The sequence below is a fragment of the Gekko japonicus genome, unplaced genomic scaffold, assembly GCF_001447785.1.
Source record: "Gekko japonicus isolate JY-2015 unplaced genomic scaffold, Gekko_japonicus_V1.1 scaffold98, whole genome shotgun sequence".
NCBI lineage: Eukaryota > Metazoa > Chordata > Lepidosauria > Squamata > Gekkonidae > Gekko > Gekko japonicus.
In genome coordinates, this window is record NW_015164668.1 from 954,325 (window position 1) to 969,741 (window position 15,417).

General features: G+C 44.2%; 1 protein-coding gene across 1 annotated transcript in view; it reads right to left on the reverse strand.

The window, feature by feature from the left end:
- Positions 1-15,417, reverse strand: part of PER3 (period circadian clock 3) — a 31,822-nt gene that overhangs the window by 3,611 nt on the left and 12,794 nt on the right. The window contains exons 9-20 of the mRNA XM_015409125.1: positions 14,744-14,822; positions 11,742-11,848; positions 10,064-10,220; positions 7,915-8,020; positions 7,642-7,770; positions 6,902-7,016; positions 6,518-6,662; positions 4,921-5,045; positions 4,428-4,631; positions 3,285-3,533; positions 1,476-2,176; positions 6-72 (exon numbers count right to left, since the gene is read on the reverse strand). Coding sequence (XP_015264611.1) covers positions 6-72; positions 1,476-2,176; positions 3,285-3,533; positions 4,428-4,631; positions 4,921-5,045; positions 6,518-6,662; positions 6,902-7,016; positions 7,642-7,770; positions 7,915-8,020; positions 10,064-10,220; positions 11,742-11,848; positions 14,744-14,822 — 2,184 coding nt within the window. The remainder of the gene's footprint in view (positions 1-5; positions 73-1,475; positions 2,177-3,284; positions 3,534-4,427; positions 4,632-4,920; positions 5,046-6,517; positions 6,663-6,901; positions 7,017-7,641; positions 7,771-7,914; positions 8,021-10,063; positions 10,221-11,741; positions 11,849-14,743; positions 14,823-15,417) is intronic.

Sequence of the window (15,417 nt, forward strand, 5' to 3'; positions counted from 1 at the left end):
CAGTAGGAGGTCGTACAGTTCACTGGAAACAGAGTGGTCATCGTTGTTGCCGCTATCCTCCCCATCCTGATCCTGCAAAGGAAATGGAACAGATCCAGTCACACAACTCGGGTCCTGACTCAAACAGAGGCAGTCATGCTTTTGTGAACAGCTGAATGCAAGAATTAGATGTTCCTATCAACCTGGGGGGACGGGGTTATGGTTCTGAAGCGAAGGAGACTCTGGCCACAAAAGCAAACCAAGGCAAGACGAGTATGAAAAGTATGCTTTCAACCCAAGGATTTCTTCTGCCAACAGAGACCATATGTAGCAAGCATCCCTGGTGCCTCAACGCAACACCAGAAGATGCAACCCAGCCATGGAAGCAGCAGCAGCAGCACATCTCACAGGGCAATGCATTGAAGGCACAAAGTTCTCCATTCCGATGGTTGGCTGTGTCTCATTCTCAGCCTTGACAGGCCACTTTCCTTTGGGACTACCCTTCAAAAGTTCAACAGTGGCCCTGACCTGGATAGTCTAGCCAAGCCCAATCATGTCAGATCTTGGAAGCTAAGCAGGACTGACTCTGGCAAGTACTTGGAAGGGTGACCTCCAAGGAATACCAGAGGCAGGACAGAGGCAGGCTAATCAAGCCACCTCTCTGAAAAACGTCCAAGCCCCCAATAGGGGTCGCCGGAAGTAATGACTTCCAGGCAAGCACACACACACAATAAAAAAGTTTAACAATGTCACCTTTCCCAATACAATTTCTCCTTTATTTATTCATTTAATTTATTTGTATCCCCCCTTTCCCTCTACCAGGGGTCCCAAAACAGCTTACACAGTTCTCTCCTCCATTTTTCTCTCATGACAACCCTGTGCGGTAGGTTAGGCTGAGAGCGCGTGACTGGTCCAAGGTCACCCAGCAAGCTTCCATGACATGAGTGGGGATTCAAACCCAGGTCTCCCAGATACTAGCCCACTACTCTTAACCACTATACCACACTGGCTCTCTGAGTATACAGCAGAAGTCGGAGAAAGGATTTTGTCTATATCCATGTATGTAAACCGACCCATTCTGTTCTTCATTACTAAAGCCATATCATCCCTGGGAGAAAAAGGGAGTAATAAGAATGGAACCTTCCCCTCTGAAGTGGCTCTTGGAGCCAGAGGACCAGTGGGAGAGGAAGTGAAAATGTTGTGTTTGGATTAATATTCCCCATGCAGAGATCCCACCTGACATCTGTGCTGAGTCTTAGAAATACAGCACCGCTCCACGTAGAAAGGAGCAGCCTTGGATGTGAGCTGCCAGTCAGTGGCCTATGAGGCCTCAAAGAGCTATTGAGAAACCCCCTTCCTTGTGAACAGCTAGGAAGCAGCTCCATTATCTGTTTTATGCAGCACTTTTAACACTGGACCTGCCATGATGCCCCTTGTGCACACACAGTAGCCCTCACAAGCCTAGTTCCTTGCGTGATGTGAGCACTGGGACTTACACATTTGGTCTCCATGAGCGTCTTGTCTGGCACCAGGCAGGGCAGCTCCAACGGTTTGGGCATCTCTTCTTGAAGCAGGTCCAGCTGCAGCGGGGAGCTGCTCCGCGAGTTACTGAATAGCGGGGTCTGCCTGTCACAGACCTCTTGTTGCTCTCCCTCAGTAGACAAAAATGTGGCAGTTGGTGAAATGGGCTCCAGAGGATCTGGTGCTGCAGATGTGGGCATTGTGGAAGGAGGGCCTGGGGGCATCATGGGGTTGTAGGAGTTAGAAGCTGAAGGGTCCTCCTGAGCTTGGAAGAAAGGCTGAGGGAGTGGAGTCGACACCGGAAAGCTATGAAGCCGCACAGCCATGAAGCCACCCGTATATGGAGCAGGAAATGCTGGGATGGGCTGTATGGGTACAAGCAATGGGGCAAATGGGGCTGCCCCTCCTGAAGGCCAGGTGTGGTCCCCTCCCAAAGACGCCAAGGGAAAGCCTGACATCAAGTGAGGATCGACAGGGTGGATCACACTGGAAGGGCCAGGCCGGGATCCTTCTGAAGGAGCGCAGAATGGCTTCTGAGCAGTGGTTCTCTTCCCATGGTTCCCATTTTTATTGGCCAAGTTTTTATTGGAAGACTCCAGCGGTTTGGGGCATTTGATTTTTTTCTGTTTATTTCTTTTGCAGTTTACTGGGCTGGTCTGTTTGAAAGAGAAATCTCCTACAGAGGACGAAAAATGCAGAAAAGGTAAAGAGGAAACAGAGTCACGATGGCTGCGGTTCAGGAGATGATACCCTATTGCCAATATCAACGTTAAGCCGAGACTGGTTCTGTTGCCGACCATGCAAATGTGGACCATTCTCTTCCACCAGCATGAAAGAGTCAGTGGCAATGCACTCTTACACTCTCTTAGACCTCTCCAATCCTTCTCCCAGCAAGCCTCAACCCTCTCCCTGGCCCATTCTTTTGTTTGAATCCAGGCAACAGAACACACATTTTTGTGATCAGCCAGGAGCTTGACATTTCCACCCCCAAATCCTTCCTGAAGTCCTAGATAGGAAGGTTTAGCTCTTCCTCAGGGATATAAATTAGGGGAGGAAAAAATGCGCCTCTCAGTATCAAAACAGATGGACAGTCCAACAAGAATGAAACCGTTAAATTGTGCCACAAACTCTAATTTACATGACAGTGTCCACTGCAGTGTTGTTAAAAGGTTCAGTCTAGGCTGGCTTCAGTCCCTGTCTTTGTATGCTGATTAAATAAAGCACACTTCGTTGTATGAGCAAAATCGGTGCACACCGGGAAGGTATTCTTGGATGGCAATGGTTTGTGGAGTTAGGCTTTGTTCTGAAAGCTGTAATATAATTGGGCTGATATTTAATGAGTGGGGTGAACTATGCAAAAACATTTTTAAACTAGATGGCAGAGATTGCCTTATTGGGCCTATCACAGCAGCCACTTGTGTGCTGTCATATGCCAGAGGTTTTAAATATTAATGATTTTATTGTTCCAGGAGTGTTTGATATTTAGAAATATGAGCAGGGCTTTTTATGGGGGGAAGCAACAAGACGATTCACTGTGGTCAGAGCTGAAGCTTGATGCATTTTATGAGCTTGCGACTTTTGGATTTGCATCCTCATAATTCCCCTTAGCAGGTTACAACTGGCCTGCTTGTTCAACTTTTTCTAGTATTGACACTGTTAAAAAGAAACACAAGTAGCCTCCAATACCTTGCTGACTTTAAGCATTTACAAACCGTTCACAGCTTTCCCAAGAATTGGCCTGCTGCTGTCCTGCCTCATCCACCCATGTGGTGGCTTGTTCCTACCTTGGTTAGGTGAACTAGCTTGGTTGCTTCCGACCTGTCCTTGTTGGAGGTAAGGCCTGTAGTGGGGCAAGAGCATCTTCCGGCGGAACTGATCCACATAGTTCTGCTCCTCCTTCTGAGTGTGGGCCGACAAGACCTCCTTGGTCAGCCCGACCAGTTTGATTTCCTCAAGGGCTGCAGCTGGAGCGCTGGTAGGGGAAAGCTCTGCTTGTTCACTCTGTGGAGTGGCCTCTTTTATGGCAGTCGCTTCTGCAAGAAGAAAGGAAAACACTTCAATCAAGGTAGCTGGCTGTGCTTCAAGATCTCATCCAATATCGGTCAAATTAAATCATGGCTTATGGGGGAGGTGGGACTCAGGTGGTAAGAGGGGAACCATGACACACAAGAGGCGACTCAAGGGAGTCAGACCAACAGCACCTGAATCAGCTACACAGGAATGATAGGAAAGAGAGGAGCTGTGGCTTGCTTGGCACTCAGCTGTACCAGTTCCTTTACTTCCTGCATACAACGGGATCAGCTGGTCCATCTTCACCTTCGGAGGCATAGCCAAGTCCTAGAAGACTTTCCTACCGTGACAAAACAATACTACTCCTACTTAAAGAAAACTTGCTAATAACCTCTCTTTCTATCAGTCATGCCTTGGGTACTCCAAAAATACAAATGGCAGGTTCTGGGATTGGTGATCACATTTACACAATCTTCATGTCAACTGAGACATCAAATGAGACATAGACACAGCACTAGATGCACAAGGTCAGAATTCTCCACTCTCGTGTTAGAGTATAGTCCCTAACAAGACACTAAAGGATAACTCTGGCCAGAGAAAGAGAGAGGCTGTGTGTGTGTGTTGGGACCAAAACCTGAATTTCTATTATAATTTGAACTTCTGTGGCCATCTTCCACCAGCAGGTGAAGACTTCTGGGGGGGGGGGGGTTGGTGTTCCCTCAGTGATCCTTCCCTCCTGACCAATGCTTTAATTGTTGTTCTTATGTCTTTGTAATTTAGCTCTGTTCTAGGAAAATATTTGTTAGGAAGAAGATGGCAAGTGGAATTATGGACTATTTTTATTTTATATCTCACAGAGAGAACATAAAGGGGGGGGGGAACACATGCTCAGTTTGCCAACAGCCACGCCAACCTACCAGACTCCGGGTGTGGAACATGCACAAGGGTGCTGCTGTAGCTGCACTGGCTGGTAATGGACACCACACTCAAGGCCTTGGTGGTCACGGCCATGTCTGTCATTGGAGGACCTGCCATGGTTATGGATGCCTGCGGCTCTGGGGCCTCTCTTGGCATGGGCATTGTCGGTGGCTGGGAAGCAACGGAGGAGAATCTGGCGGCATCTAGTGGCAACAGACCAAACATCAGCAAGGGGGCAGAAAAGCCAGAACTAAATCGTTTTAAGGCTGCCCAGTGATTGACATGAAGACAAAAACACAACAAGGACTCCTCTTGCTCCAGACAAGCCCACTGATCAACTCTAATATAGTGTCCTTCTTTGCCAAAAATCTGGATTTAAAAAACCCATATGAAACACCAGTGTACACCTGTGGCGTGGATTAGCTATGTCACTCCGCACTTAACGTTTGAAACAGAATATTTTGTTAAAAACACTGCTGCCTTTCCTGGTACCTTCGATGGCCTGTGCTTCATTCTGGATTAGCTGAGCTGGTCTGTCATCATCTGAAGTTGAAGAGGAAACGTTTGCAGATTCGCATTTTCTTTTCAGTGCAGGAACACTCCAACTCTCCAGGTACCTGCCAGTCAGCAGATCAGAGTCATGATCCTGCTGTTATCATTCAGGGACAGACACTTTTTGCACCACTGAGGCTGCAGTTATCTGCTCAGAATGAAACTGAAACAGCGACTGGAGCAAACTGCCTAAAGAGGATTTATATGGAACTTAAATTCAGTCATGCTCATTAGCTGTTCTCCCAACAGGAGTGCCAGAAAGTGATACAGGTGAAGCCACAATACAGCAAAAGAATTAAGTATGCAGAAACACTACTTAACAAAGCAGTGTCTCTGGAGAAGACAGCCTAGACGTCTAAATAAACAAAGCAGGAAATATTTACTGCAGGGCAAAGCTGCAAAAGAAAATCTTTAATTTCTCAATTGCTTTGAGAATTACATAACTGGTTTCAACCAGACATTATGTCTCCCCAGCTTCACATGCAAAACTAAAGGCTGCACAAGTCAAAACCTAACCCAGAGTACAAATCCCACAGAAGAAAATTTTATTACATTTAGAAGGGCCAAGCTTTCCCTCTCACCCCAATTCTATCATCTGTCAAAACGCTCTGATGGCTTCGCTAACCCACACTACATCCCAGAGTATGTAACAAACAGATTAGTGTGTATGAACAAAAACATCAAACAGCAATAATGTTTGCTGTTGTTGTTCAGTCGCACAGTCGAGTCCGACTCTTCGCGACCCCATGGACCAGATCCCGCCAGGCCCTCCTGTCTTCCGCTGTCCTCTGAAGTTTGCTCAGCTTCATGTTCGTTGCATCGATGACACTGTCCAACCATCTCATCCTTTGCCGTCCCCGTCTTCTTTGACCTTCAATCTTTCCCAGCATCAGGGTCTTCTCCAGTGAGTGCTCCCTTCTCATTTGGTGGCCAAAGTATTTGAGCTTCATTTTCATTATCTGGCCTTCCAGGGAACAGACAGGGTTGATTTCTTTTAGGATTGACTGATTTGATCTTCTTGCAGTCCAAGGGACTCTCAAGAGTCTTCTCCAGCACCATAGTTCAAAAAAATAATGTTATCCAGCATAAATATTCTTCATCACATTAGGTTGCCAGGTGTATGCCTGGCACTGGCCACATGTCACTGTCACTTCTGGCTGGAACCCACAGAGACTTCCAAGTTCCAGCCAGAAGTGATGTTCAAGTGTTAAGGACACTCCCCCCCCCTTCCCCCAGCACTCAATTAAACACCAGTACGGACGGGGAATGTCAGCCCTGAAAGCGGGCAAGTGGGCCTTTCATGTTTAAACTTCAATAGAAAAGCACAGCACAGTTTTATATTTCACTACAGAAGCTGAAACTTGCATGACTTTTTCTCTTCTCTCTTCACAAGATGACTGATCAACGTTGTTTTTTAAAATCTGTTGATGATAACCATCTCCTTAACTTTTTGGGAGGTCAAAAGCTTCTGAATTGCTAACATTTTCTTTCCAGGCTAAACAATGGACACTGAAAAGTTTTCACCACATTGTGTTACCTGATAATGCTGTCCATGCAGTTAATTTGCTGATAGGACAGAATATGATGAGCATCTCTAGAACCACCATAGTGCACAACAGGTGCATCTCTGGTACTATCACCGCTCACAGCATAAGGCGAACCAGAAGATGTGTGCTGTTTGCCTAGAAAGAGCAGCAGGAAAAGGGAGCCATTTTAAAGACACACAGTTGAAAAACAAGGATCAGAAAACAGACACAGCATTATCAACTTCAGTAATCACTCCAGTTCTCATTATTCTAATATCCTGAGTGTTTCGGGACTGCTACATGTTTCTTTTGTAGTGATTCCCTAGAGATCTACACATAGTTTGGTGCAAGGCACCTCATTCCACCACCCACAGCTCTGTAGTCTTAAAGTTCACCTCTTGGCATCTCAGGACCTGAAGCTCTTCCTCTCTTCTTCAGATGCTCACTGTGTGACTCAATGTACAGCTGCTGACCCACATTCTTTAGTTTGTTGATGTCCACACAAGCCTTCTGTGGGGGCAGAAGATACAAAAAGTAGGAACGTCATGAAAAGGGAACTCAAGCAGATAATGAAACAGTGACAAGAGGCATTACAATGGGCCTAACCATCCTGCATTGGAGCACAGATATTGAGCAAGACTTAGCAGTCCCTGAAGGCATCCTGTGTTTCACACTTTATAGCACATCACGGATGGAAGAAGCTTGGAGGATCACAGTAGGGTGACAGTTCATGGCTCAGTGGTAAAGCATCTGCAGGTATGTGTCAGGGAAACATAGTTTTAATCTCCAGCAAAACCAAGCATTTTGAAATGCAACATATACAGGCCATCCTGCAACTGCAACATCTCTCCACTTTGTGTACTGTTCATGCTCAAAAAATGAAGCCACTGTACAAAAGTTTAACAGACATCTGCCGTTCACTTTGTTGGATTTTGTATTACTGTTTTGGACAAATTTAAAAAATCCAAAACAGTTTGATCTAACAATTTAAAATTCAAGTACTTTGCTTCTCTCATCATCATCTTCCCATGTATCATGTACAGAGTTCTATATTCCATACTAACACAATATCAGGTTGTTTTTAAAATTACTTTGTGTCTATTGAGTCTGGCTAACACCATAAACAAGGACTTACTGATTCCTTCTGTGTTTCCTCCACACAGTTCGCATTGGAATCACTGGAAGACGTTACGCTGATGTAATGTTCGTAAGACCCATTGCTAACAAGGCTTCCATAACCACTTGAACCATTGCTATGAACCGGCTGCAGAAAAACAAGGGAACTTTTCAGAGCAAATCAAACATTCCTGATAGTGGTATTGGTACTAAACATGTAGAAAGTTTCATGCACCTTAAGAGTCCTGTGAGTGAGTCTAAGGAAAGCCTGCCTTATGTTCCTTCCCTTTACCTGCAGAAGCAGCCTGTAGATCTGCCCTTGCAACTCCCTTGTCTCTTTGTCATCACCATTCTGCTCTCTGCTTCTTGGGGCAAAGACATCTTCATTCAGAGGGCTCCTGCAAAACACAATTGGAAACAGAACACGACACTGAAGCCAGATGAAGAAAGGTCTGTGTAACAAGATTATAGAGTGGGCCGTTCAAGGAACAGGATTAACTGTATGGTATCAGGAAGCAAAGCTAAACTCCGGGTTTTAACTTGAGCTCTGTCAACTGAATAAAATCAGACAGCAGGATAGTGTAACCCAAGGAAATATCTTACCATCTAGAAAAAAAGAAATTGGGTTTGTTGACTGGTTTTAAAAACAACATGATTTAAGTAAGAGTGTTTTTGTTCCCCAACACCATGCTTTAAAGTCCCAAAGAAACAAAACCCTCTTTAGATAAGGAGCTTCTCAAAACAAGAACTGGATCCTGAAAGAGAGAGAAGTTGGAGCCTGGGGAATGCTTATGGAGCCTGCTTGAGCTATGAGATGTGTGAGAGAAGCACAACCCAGAACAGTTCAGCACAAGAGGCCCTACTGGAAATGCCTTCCCAAAGGCCTAAAGCCAACCAGCGTTCTTCATTTTTGTCTACTGCTACTTTAAAAGATAGCAAGAACTGCTTTCCAGCAGCCACAGTGGAACAAACATGTAGATGCTAAATTAACACGGGTATCCAGTTAAACACAATATTGGTATCTCCTATGCAAGTCTCTTTTTGTCAGACAACAGCTGCCCCCCAGAAGCTGCACTTGGAAAACTTTTACGATGATAGAATGTCTATCTGTTCCCTGAGCAAAGAAGATAGATTTCATACATTAGCAAGGCTCATATCTGATTATGGACCACAGTCTGTTTTCACTTCCTTTCTACCTCCTGCAGCTCAGAAAATTATTTCTGGTTTCATGACAAATCACAGTTCTTTGATAAATTTTGGACGCACTAGGGACCGTGGCTGGATGGTTACAACAGAGCTCCCTGAGATTAAATCCAAGAAAGACAGAGTTCCTGTAACTAAGTTGTGAGGGTCTGGGATCAGGGATCCGGCTCCCAACACTTGGTGGCGTGTCACTGACCCCAACGCTGAGATCAGGGCCCTGGGGGACTTGTTACAGTTCTGCAGGGCCTGTACGACGGAGCTGTTCCGCCAAGCCTTTGGTTGAGGCAGCGGACATTCAGTCCATCTAGGCCTCCCTTGCCCACAGAGCTGCCCGTAGCACTGTTTATATAGAACGGTCAATTTAATCATCCTGCAGGAAGCTTTAAGGACTGCCCGGAAAAAAAAACCTTTTTAGCTGGTTTGCCATCTTGTTCTACTGTTTAGTATATGATTGCTTGAATGTTTGTAACTTGCTTTAATTTGCTTATTGTATTTATTAGTATCAAATTCTGTTGAGCCGCCCTGAGCCCATTTTGGGATAGGGCGGGATATAATTAAAAAAAAAGTCTGAACCACAAAATTATTGTTTGTTCTCCTCCAGATTCCAAGTGAACACACATGATGCTGCCTTATTGCCTTTGGTCCATCAAGGTCAGTATTGTCTACGCAGACTGGGAGCAGCTCTCTGGAGTCTGAGGCAGAGGTCTTTCACATCACATCACCTACTGTCTGGACCTGTTAGCTGGAGATGCTGGGGATTGAACCTAGGGCCTTCTACATGCCAGGCAGATGCTCTGACACTGAGTCACAGGCCCTCCCCAAATGTTTTTTAGTGTGGTGGGAACATAACACAGCTGTATGATTCAGATGCAACAATAAAGTAAGCTCTCAGAAGGCAGCCTTGTTTTAAAGCCCTGTTTAATGTGTCAAATGCTTTACCTTTTCAAGGACATAAGAAAAGCCCTGGTGGATCGGACCAGACATCCATCTAATGAAACATCTTGTTTCACACAGTGGCCAACCAGCTGTCTTAGAGAGCCACCAAACAGGACACAGAGGTCATACCCTCCCTCTGATGTTGCCTCCTGGCATTCGTTTTTAGAGGTTTACTGCTTTTGAACACAGAGGCTCTCCTTTAGTCATCATGCCCAAGTCCAATCCAGCCATCTTTTGTCTCAAGGTGATATCAAGGAGCAAAACTTGGGAAAAGCAAAACACTGTGGCTTCATTAAGCTTACGTTCTGACTTTGTGTCGTCCAATGATAAACACAACCTTCCTGCTCCACGGATTCACAAAGCTGGACCAGCTGGTGTCCACAGAGATGCAGTCACCATTCTGAGTACAAAATCTGATGGGTGAGTGTTCAAAGGGAGACTGACCTGCAAACTTCAGAACTGTATGGAAACGGGAGGAAAGAAAACAAGAATGGACTGTCAACACTGCGATCAAAAGAAAGGATTGCCTTTTTGGGACATATGGAAAGGGGGAAGAGCATGTGAGGGCTGGACTGTCAATACAATAATGCTGCACCCCCCCCCCCCCGAAGCATACTAAGATGACAAAAGGCTTTATTTTAATGGAAAACAAGGATGAAAAGTTATATCATCCTGAGCAGGGGAGGGTTAACTTCCCCCACCCCCGGTATGGAGGCTCTGCCACTCCACTCTTCTTTATTTACTTCATTTATATCCCGTTTTTCTTACCAATGAGGACCCACAGAGGCTTACATCTTTCTCCTCTCCTCCATTTTATCATAACAACCCTGTGAGGTAGGTTAGGATAAGTATGTTTTGACTGTCCCAAGGTCACCCAGCAAGCTTTCATGGCAGAGTACCATGGGATTAGAACCTGAGTCTCCCAGATCCTAGTCCAGCACTAACTACTACATCACACTGGCTCTTCAGACTATGAGAAACACCTGTCAAGTTTTGGGATACAATTTCACATACATGGCTATTTATTCATTTACAGTCTATCTTTCACAATAATACTGAAGGCGGATTACAGAATTAGAAAACAATGCAATAAAGACTGGTATAATCCATTCGACAAACAGCACAACACAACTGGATTGCTAAATCAGGGAACAATGAATTAAGACCAGCATAATCTACCCAATAAACAAAACTGTCTAAATTTTTCAGAATTAAAAGTACAGCCCTACTCCTTTTATAAAATAGCCCTCTTTAACAAAGCCCCCATTAAAAACAAAGAAGAAATTAGACAAAAACCCAGAAGTGGGGAAATAAACAAACAGGGCCAAGAGAAATAGCTGAGAAAGCTGCTTGACCAAGAAGAAAAATTAGAGCCCTGGGTATTTAGAACTCGAGGTCATCCCTGTCAAACTCCTCTGTTAAATAATCCAATGGGATGGGAGTGGAGAAGGAAAAAGGCTTTGTGCTTTTCTGCATCCGGTTGTCTCTTCAAGAAGATCCCACAGGTCTCCTCTTGCAATGCAGAGACTGGACAGGAACTCCCTCAAGGCATGGATTTGGCTACCCTAGACAGCCTTGCCTTCTCCAATGCAGGATATTTTATCTCTTTCCTGTGGCCATGGTTCTTCTGTGGCTACTGTTATGCTCGACAGTTTCAGAGGGCAGCTATGTTGGTCTGAAGTAGAACAGCTAGGTTCCAGTCCAGTAATACCTTACACCATCAAGATTTTGGGAGTATGAGCTTTTGAGAGTCAAAGCTCTCTTTGTCAGATCTGATGAAGGGAGCTTTGACTCCCGAAAGCTTATTACATCCCCCTCCAAATCTTGTTGGTCTCTAAGGTGCTAGTGGACTCGAACCTACCTGTTGTCCCTGAAGCACTGAAGCTGGAGGGCTGGTGCTGCTCTGCTTATACACACTCCAGGAGGAGGCACCTGGGCACTAAGCTTTCAGGAAAAGGAGTGTCAGCCGCTCAGGCTTACCTTTGCGATGGACTGCAAGCATCAAAGGGCGATCTTCAGGATGGAGATGCATCAAGATAGATGTTCCAATCAAGTCCTGGGGCAGGAATCCCAACAGAGGAACAACTCTGAAAAAAAACAGAGATGTCTGCTTATTACGGGACAACACTGAATGCTGCCCTTTCAAGCAAACCCTTCTTGCTGTGTGAGAGCAAAATGGTTTGCACTTCTATCAAACGCAACAGAGAGAAAAGCAACTGATGGCTGAGCTTAACCACATTGTGCCAGGACCCAGCTTCAGCTGAAAGCTACTTTCAGCCTGTGTCATTTTAGTGGTTTTGGCTTTTTAACTGAAAAGCGATGCCTACATAACAATAAGCAAATGCCCTCAGGCCCCACTCCCAGATGAAACAAAACCCCAGAACATCTAACTGCATTTCCCCAGTCACCTCTTGGAACTCTGACTTCTTCCTTCTCTTCAGCTGCTACCTCAGTAGCAAAAACTTAGAATGCAAACTCTTTGAAGCAGGGATTTTTTCCCTTCATTTTATGTCTTTCTTGTCTGCTTTTCTCCCAAAGGGGCCCATGGCAGTCTTTGAATGTGCTACTGTCATGTACACTGATGGCGCCTGCATGGTACCATCACAATAAGAGCAGAACAGTGTCCTTTGTAATAAAAGTATGGAACATGGTAGATACCAACCGGCATTTTATAAAGTTCAAATTAAGACAGGGAGACATTACCAACGTTCTAAAAATGGTAGAAGATTTGGGGAAGAATCCTAAACAGGTCTACTCTACAGTAACTCACATTTATTCAATGTGGCTTATTCCCAGGAAAGTGTTTTTAGGATTTCAGCTGTTGTAACTAGTTGAAGAAAGGTCTAAATATGTGGTGTGTTTTTTTTAAGGTCCAATGGGATTGATGGGCACTTGCCATTACACTGGTGTTAAATTATCGGCAGTAATCTGTCTGCTATTACATTATCTGCAGCTGTTTTCTTTTGCAATTAAACATGTAACATTGTCATTACATAATTTAATGGAATTGTATTAAAAGGCAATTTTATTTGGTATTTTATCCTATTTCAGAATTTGTAATTGATAGAAAAACTTGTGAAGAGTTAATATTTAAATAGCTTGTTTATGTTTTGGTACAACCACATAATTACATATAGGATATGGTACTTTGTTCCAAATGATTACAAAACAACCCAGTAATACCACACCAGTGTTCCCTCTAAGCTGAGTGAGTGTGAGATAGCTCACAGTTTTTTAGCCTCCAGCTCACACACTTTTGTCTTCACTCAGAAAGGATGGCTCCAAAGCAAACTGATTTATGCAGCAGACAATTCAATTGCTCACAACATGCCAGTAGCTCACAAACTAGAATTTTTGCTCACAAGACCCCACAGCTTAGAGGGAGCATTGCACCACACTATATCACTTTACTCAGCTGACATTGACAGATGCTTCTGACGTTCCTAATATAACTGACTGGGAAATGTGCAGGGTGTGTGAGGAAGTGTAGCTGAATATTTGCAACACCCAGCAACAGGCAAAGGCGCAACCAGTGGTGTGGGGAACAACGCTTTCATGGATTATCTACCAGAATTTTCTGCTACTGAAGAAATGCTGGCAACATTGCAGTTCAAGAGATTTCATTAAGGTGTGTGTGGGAGATGAAAGTGTCTAAAAACAATGTTTGCTATTATCTGGGAACCTTTCATACAGTTTTGAAAACCAACTCTTAAATTTATAAATTGATGCTTTTAATTTTTTTTTAAAGCTGGTATCTTAGATAGCTAATTTTTTGTTGTTTCTTATTGTAACCTGTAAAATTTTAAAGAAAAGATTTCATTCATGAAGGTTAAATAATAGTAATAATAATTATCACATGGCAGTACGTGTAGTACAGCCAGATCTGGTCTGGCAGCCAGAAGTTATTATGCACCACTAGGTGGTAAGTTAGACTTGTTTTCAAGGCAAGAGACATTTCAGAGATGGTTTGCCATTGCCTGTCTCTGTGTCACACCCCTGGTATTCCTTGGAGGTCACCCATCCAAATACTAGCCAGGACTAATCCTGCTTAGCTTCCGAGATCTGATGGGATTAGGCTAGCTCCAAGCCAGGGCAGGTTAAAGAACTGAAGCAATGTAGATTCATGGATCTAGTCCATGGGGTCGCGAAGAGTCGGACTCGACTGTGCGACTGAACAACAACAAAAGATTCATTTTGCCATTTGCAGAGGGGGGGAGGAAGGGGAGGAGAAGATACACATTCATTGTAAAACCAACCTACAGTCCCTTCAGCTCACAAAACTAGTCTCAGAGAATGAAAAGTGAGCAACCTACCCGGAAGAATTTGACAAGGCAACATGGTATAAAATATGTTGACTCAAAGTTAACAGGAACATACTCTGAAGAACATGGAAAAGTCTGCTAATTTGAAGCCATTACATGCTACAACTCACATATACTTTTATCAGCTCCATTTTGAATTGAGAATATTAGAACTACCTCCCTACCTTAATGTGAATGTGATATGGTATACATATAAAATTTCATTTTTTTATAACAAACTTCATGATTTGTATTACTATGTCTACACTACAGCAGCAGATTCAAGACTAGCACTTGAATTGCTTTGCTTTTTGTGAAGGAACCTCCGTGTAGTTTGACTCATCGTATTACTTTTTGGTGCACCTATTATTTCTTGTCTATCAGATGCAATACAATGGGCTTCATTAAACGACAACCCAAGCAAATGGTTTTAGATATTAGTCTTCCTGTTCTCCTTGTCAAGAGGGATCAGTGTCTAGCCGTGTTTTATGGTTCTTTATATCCCATGAATTCAAGATTTTTTTCAGAGCCCCAAAATCATCCAAGCAAAGGCTCTTGGCTGCTATTTTATTTATTTTTATTTAATTTATACCCTGCTACCAACATGCATGAGTCTCCAGCAATTCCCTTAAGGAGAATTTTATTTTCACCAGCTGTATCATTATCTTCCAAAATCATTACCTGTCATCAGTCTCTAGAAATGCACAGTCTGGAGCGTGGGCAGTGGTGAAGATTCTTTTCTCCAATGGTATTCGAGGAGCTGACCAAAAAGAAAAAAAATATACTTGGAACATAAAATGTAAGTCAATAGGGACTGAGAGTGACAGAGCCATGTTCACAGAATATGAATTATTTTTTAAAATGGTTATACACATGATCTATTACTGAACTCCTTTTTGACACTCCCCTGATTTTCAATGACTCTTCACTGTGCTACATTTGCAGAGAGAAGAGGAGAAGAGATCCGCTTTCTTGTAAAGCTGATCCACAGCCCCTTCAGCTCACAAAACGAGTCTCAGGGTTCTTTGGACCCTGGCCAGAAAATCTGAACTCTCTCATGCCATTGTAAAGCTTCATGGTATTTTATCCAGCTTAATTAGCTACTGCTTCAAGAGGGAATCAAAAGGACCAGGGGTCATTTCCTGCTGGAGCTCCCTGGAGCAGCGCTCCGGCAGGAAGGAGCCCAGGCCCCGCCCCTCACCCGCGGAAACACTCAGGGAGGGGGGAGATTTAAATGCCTGGGTTCCCTGCCCGATCTTTTCCAGGTGCCCCGCAACCGCAGGGCAACTGGAGAAGATCGGGCAGGGAACCCAGGCATGACTGCCCCCCCCCCCTCATTCTCCCGCGCCAACCAG